At 47.4% G+C, this 6,171-nt stretch overlaps 1 protein-coding gene across 5 annotated transcripts in view; it reads right to left on the bottom strand.

Moving 5' to 3' along the window:
- PRELID2 (PRELI domain containing 2) overlaps positions 1-4,225 on the bottom strand; it is a 584,002-nt gene extending 579,777 nt beyond the window's left edge. For all 5 annotated transcript variants that reach the window (XR_003035643.2, XR_003035644.2, XM_003586322.6 and 2 more), the window contains exon 1: positions 4,064-4,225. Coding sequence is in view for 3 of the 5 variants with exons in the window: in XM_003586322.6 (XP_003586370.3) it covers positions 4,064-4,138 (75 nt within the window). In the remaining 2 variants the exon portion in view is untranslated. The remainder of the gene's footprint in view (positions 1-4,063) is intronic.
- Positions 4,226-6,171: the final 1,946 nt, after the last annotated feature.

Consider the following 6,171-nt stretch of genomic DNA (forward strand, 5'->3'; position numbering starts at 1 on the left):
ACCATTGGTTTAGGCCTCTAAAACATTTTAGGGTGATCGGTTACACAGTAAGAGATAATCACAAGAAGCAACAGTTAAAACCAGACATGGAACAACTGATTGGTTCAAAATTGGGAAAGAAGTACAACAAGGCTATATATTGTCACCCTGCTTGTTTAACTTCTATGCAGAGCACATCATGCAAAATGCCAGGCTGGATGAAGCACAAGCTGGAATCAAGATTGCCAGGAGGAATATCAACAACCTCAGATATGCAGATGATACCATTCTAATGGCAGAAAGTAATGAGAAACTAAAGAGCCTCTTGAAAGTAAAAGAGGAGAGTAAAAAAGCCAGTTTAAAACTCAACATTCTAAAAACTAAGATCATGGCATCCGGTCCCATCACGTAATGGCAAACAGATGGGGAAAAAAATGCAAACGGTGACAGATTTTATTTTCGTGGGCTCCCAAATCACTACAAACAATGACTGCAGCCATGAAATTAAAAGATGCTTGCTCCTTGGAAGAAAAGCTATGACAAACCTAGACAGCATGTTAAAAAGCAGAGACATCGCTTTGCCAATAAAAGTGCATATGGTCAAAGCTATGTTTTTTCCAGTGTCATGTACGGATGTGAGAGTCAGACCATAAAGAAGGCAGACCAAAGAATTGATGCTTTCAACCTGTGGTGCTGGAGAAGACTCTTGAGAGTCCCTTGGACAGCAAGGAGATCAAACCAGTCAATCTAAAGGAAATCAACCCTGAATATTCACTGATGCTGAAGCTGAAGCTCCAATACTTTGGCCAACTGATTAGAAGAGCTGACTCACTGGAAGAGACCCTGATGCTGGGAAAGATTGAGGGCAGCAGGAGAAGGGGATGACAGAGGATGAGGTGGTTGGATGACATCACTGACTTGATGGACATGAGTTTGAGCAAACTGTGGGAGATGGTGAAGGACATGGAAGCCTGGCATGCTGCAGTCCATGGGGTCACAAAGAGTAGGACTCGGACATATTTGACTGAACAACAACCACAAAGAGATAATTGAAACAATGTATTTTCTCCCCTCTTATCTTCAAAGCTATACCCTTAAACCAGGCATAAGGGGTCCACAGGGATGAATAAACCCTGAGTGAAGATTGCAGGCAAAAAGAAACTGAGACTGGATACAGAGCACAGCAAAGCTGAGTCTCAACACTGTATTCCCTCAATGATTATCTGAGTGCCTGCTATGTGCAAGGTAGCACAGCCTAGTGATTAGGGGTATGGGCTTGGATTCAGATGTGTTGAAATCCTGGTTCTCCCACTTGCTAGCTATAAGAACTTGGAAAAGTTACTTAAACTTCTCTGAACCTCGGCTTCTCCAGACAATAGAATGGAAGTCCACCATAACTACTTCCAGAAGCTGCTGGGAGGAACAAACAGGGTAATGTAGGAAAGCACTTTCTCCCCCTACCCCTAGGAAACTAGGAAACTTCTCTCATGCCTCGGCCATAACTTCACAAACACCACTTTCTCGAGGAAGCCTTCCCTAACGGCACTCTCCAAACTTCACAACACCTGTGTGCTTTCCCTGTATAAACACACATCATCAGCTGGAGTTATCTGTTCGCTTCTTAATCATTTATTCATGTTAGTCACACCCACTAGAGACCATCAGCTCCCTGAGAAGAGGGTCTGTCTATGGTGCCCCATACCCAGAACAGAGCCTGCCACCCAGAAGAAAAGTGTCTTTAAACACCTGCTGAAGGCAAGAAAAGCATTTAGCCCAGAAGCCTGACTCATGCCAGGTATTCTCTAAATGAGTCTGGCCCTGTGCTACATGCTTCTGCAGTAAGCTTCCTTCCACTAATAAGCTTCCTACCCCGAGGAAGCTTATTAGAGTCTAATGAGGAAAAAGACACATGCAGAACTATCCAACACTGTCAAAGATGGTCACTGAGGCCCAACGTGTCCCTCCAGCTCTGACAAGGCAGAGATTACCTTGTGACGGGGACAACCCAGAAAGGCTTTCCAAAGGAGCAGTGCCATTGGAGAACTCACATTTCAAAGTGCCAGTCCTAACAAAAAATGGGGTGGTAGCTTTTTCTCTTCAGGGCCCAGAAGCCTAGTCTAAGGCAAAGTCTACATCAGATCAATAAATATTTCTTTATTCATTCATCACTCATCAGATGTATACTGAGTACCTAGGAAGTGCCAGGTACTATTTTAGATATGAGATCAATTAACAATGTCAACAAGCTGGCATTCTGCCCCCAAAAGGCTCCATAGCAACCCCATCATTACCAGGGTCCCACTCACTCCTCTGTGACCTGGACCCCCAACAGTATCAGCTCCTCTAATGGAGGTCAGGTCTTATGTCTTTTAAAAAAGACATACATCCCCTAGTGGTCCAATGGCTCAGACTCTAGGCTCCCAATGCAGGGGCCCTGGGTTCAATCCCTGGTCAGGGGACTAGACCTCACATGCCGCAACTAAAAAGAAAAGGATCCCACAGGCCACAACTATGACTGCTGCTGCTAAGTCGCTTCAGTCGTGTCCAACTCTGTGCGACCCCATAGACGGCAGCCCACCAGGCTCCACCGCCCCTGGGATTCTCCAGCCAAGAACACTGGAGTGGGGTGCCATCGCCTTCTCTGACTACGACTGGATGCAGTCAAATAATTTTTTTTTAATAAATTTAAAAACCCATCTCCAGGGTTCCAGAGAGTATTGCCAGTGGCGTCTGCCCAAGATAAAATACAATTCTTGCAAATCTCCCTTAAGATGTGTAAGCTGAAAGGTCTTCTGATACAACACTCTCATCTGTAGACAAAGAATGTCACCTGCCATTTCAGTAAACGCACAATGTTGTGACATAAAAATCCTGAGGGTGCTCCCTGAGGGGATTCAGGACAGAGAAAAACAGGATAAAGGCCCTAGACAGTTAAGGAGCCTATCAAAGGAATTTCAATTGAGTCCAGACTCTCGAATTATTCCATACACAGAAAAGCATTAATTCCATTAACTTGAGATGTCTGGTTTTCTTTCGATAGCAGTCATCTTTGGACAGTCAACTATCTTTTTCTTTGTTTGAACTTATATATTCTGGTTCCTCCCTAACCTCTTCCAGCCAATCCCTCAGAGCCATCTGAGAGACTATATCCAGGCTTAAGTCCTCAGCAAGTCTGCCCAATAAAAATCTAATTCTCAACCCTTAGGCTGTGCTTTTTTTAATAGAACACATCTTTAGATGAAGAAACTGAAGCCTCGAGAGAGAAGATGACCCTTGACCAACGTCATCAAGTGAACTAACTAAAAGTAGAACCAGACTAGAACCCAGGGGTCCCACATCCCAGATCTGGATGCTTGATTTTTCAAAGAATTTCCTATTCTACCATTACAAGCCACAGTTTCAAGAAAAGCTCTTGAGATAAAGAGGGCCACTGACTATTGAGACTAGAGTGGACAGTTTACAGTAGCGCGAATAACCATAACTTTTCAAAGGACTTACTAGGCAAGCATCAGTCACTGTGATAAGCACTCTGTAGGAAGTATTTCACTTGAATCCTCACAACTCCTAAATTGGTATTATTATTTTTCCCATTTTACAGATTACAAAACTAAGGCATGGAGGCGCCCAAAGTCCCACAGCTGCTAATAAAAGAGAAAGGGGCGAAGTGGTAGAACGACAGTGCTGGGTAAACTAGGATGGCGGCATCAACGGCCCCCACTAGCTTTTTCTCAGTAAACGATGTATTTACTGGAGACATCGACAAGCCCTGTGCAACCTCAAAGGGGCTCCAGAACCTGGGCTCCCCGCGTCTCTCCCTCCAGCTGCGGCAGGATGTGAACGTGATGCCAAGCACTGAGCCTTACCCTCATCCTGGAGGCACAGCCTTCGAGGAAATCCACCCCCGCCCTCGCCCGGCACATCCCAGAGGCAAAGCCCGCAGCTGGATGCGGACCTCCGCGCGGGCAGCAGGGAGCCGAATGGAGGAGGGGAACTTCGGACGACGCTGCCCAGAGCGCAGACGGCCTGGCCACAGGGGCAGCGCGGGAAAACGCGAGCCCCAGCCGAGACCAAGCGGGCAGAATACCTTTCGGAGGAAGCTGGCGACCACCTGCTCGAAGGGGTACTTGAACACCTCGTGCACGTCCACGGTGACCCCCATCCCGGCGCGCCGACCACGCCTCCGCCAGCACACTATCGCTAGAGCTCCGTCTGAGCCGGGCCGCAGGCGTCCACGCCCGGGAAGCCTAAGGGGCTTGGGGATTTTTTTCTCTTCCTTTTTCAAACTTTCGAAACTTTATTGTCCACTCGGAAAAACAGACAGTTGGCACGCCCCCTTTCCCTTCCCCGTCCCCTTCCGCCAGTCTGGGCGGCAGGCGAGGGAGGTGCCGGGCCCCCGGGCGGTGTCGGCTGGAGGCCTCAGGAGCGGCCCCGCCCCGCCCTGACTCCGGCTCCGCCCCTCCGCGGTCTGATCACACCTCGCCCACGCCACGCCACGCCCCACGGCCTCGCCACGCCCCACGGCCTCGCCACGCCCCCACGGCCTCGCCACGCGTGCCTCTGCGGACCCAAGTTTCCACCTCACAGCTGGTGAGTCTTGAACCTTGCAGCTGGGGTTTTTGTCATCACTTCGCTTGGAGCCTTACTTAAGCCGCTACTGGCAGCACTAAAAAGATGTAATAAGTACATGAACTACCCTCCCTCCGAGTTTAGGGACTGTAATATAACCCTCCTCAGTGTTGCCCAGTTCAGTGTGACAGAGGCCAACAACTGCATTCCTCACAGGACCTGGGCAGTTGCCTCTGAGGCTCCAGGTTGCGTCTCAAGTACATAGAAATTGCCTGTATCTGCGTGTGACTCCGTCAAGAAATTCCTACACTCATGAAAGGTTAAAGACCATGGGAAGAGGAAACAAGAGATACAAAAAGAATTTGGAATGGTCTTCACTCGACTGTACAGATTTTACAAAAACAAGCCAGTGAATCCATTAATCCAATACCTTATTTAACATATGAATTCCTGATCACCTACTATGTGCTAAGCACAGTGCAGTAAGGAAAGCACAGTCCCTTCTGTCATGTGGGATGAGTCAATCAGATGATTTAACACCCAGTAAGTAAAATAGATCCTTGGATGGCATCACTGACTCAATGGACATGAGTGTGAGCAAACTCCAGGAGATAGTAATGGACAGGAAAGCCTGGCATGCTGCATGGCATGCAGTTCATGGGGTGGCAGAGTCTGACACAACTCAGCGACTGAACAACAACAACAAACAAAATAGAAAAAGAAACAAGATAATAGGTCAAAGTTACAGGTGACATAATTTTAGCTAAGATGAATCAGAGAAGTCTCTGAGGTAGTGACTTTTACTTTATAATTGCATAATCTCGCTTACCCGTGACACACAGAGTCACACTGATCTGGCAAGTTCAGTTCAGTCGTTCAGTCATGTCCTACTCTTTGTGACCCCATGAACCGCAGCACGCCAGGCCTCCCTGTCCGACCCCATGAACCACAGCACGCCAGGCCTCCCTGTTCATCACCAACACCTGGAGTCCACCCAAATCCATGTCCATCGAGTCAGTGATGCCATCCAACCATCTCATCCTCTATCGTCACCTTCTCCTCCTGCCCTCAATCTTTCCCAGCATCAGGGTCTTTTCCAATGAGTCAGCTCTTCACATCAGGTGGCCAAAGTATTGGAGTTTCAGCTTCAACATCAGTCCTTCCAATGAAAACCCAGGTCTGATCTCCTTTAGGATGGACTGGTTGGATCTCCTTGCAGTCCAAGGGACTCTCAAGAGTCTTCTCCAACACCACAATTCAAAAGCATCAATTTTTCTGCCCTCAGCTTTCCTTATAGTCCAACTCTCACATTCATACATGACCACTGGAAAAACCATAGCCTTGACTAGATGGAACTTTGTGGACAATGTAATGTCTCTGCTTTTTAATATGCTGTCTAGGTTGGTCATAACTTTCCTTCCAAGGAGTAAGCATCTTTTAATTTCATGGCTGCAATCACCATCTGCAGTGATTTTGGAGCCCAAAAAAATAAAGTCAGCCACTGTTTCCACTGTTTCCCCATCTATTTGCCATGAAGTGATGGGACCAGATGCCATGATCTTAGTTTTCTGCATGTTGAGCTTTAAGCCAACTTTTTCCCTCTCCACTTTAACTTTCATCAAGAGG

This window comes from Bos taurus, chromosome 7 (assembly GCF_002263795.3).
Source record: "Bos taurus isolate L1 Dominette 01449 registration number 42190680 breed Hereford chromosome 7, ARS-UCD2.0, whole genome shotgun sequence".
NCBI classification, from domain to species: Eukaryota; Metazoa; Chordata; class Mammalia; order Artiodactyla; family Bovidae; genus Bos; species Bos taurus.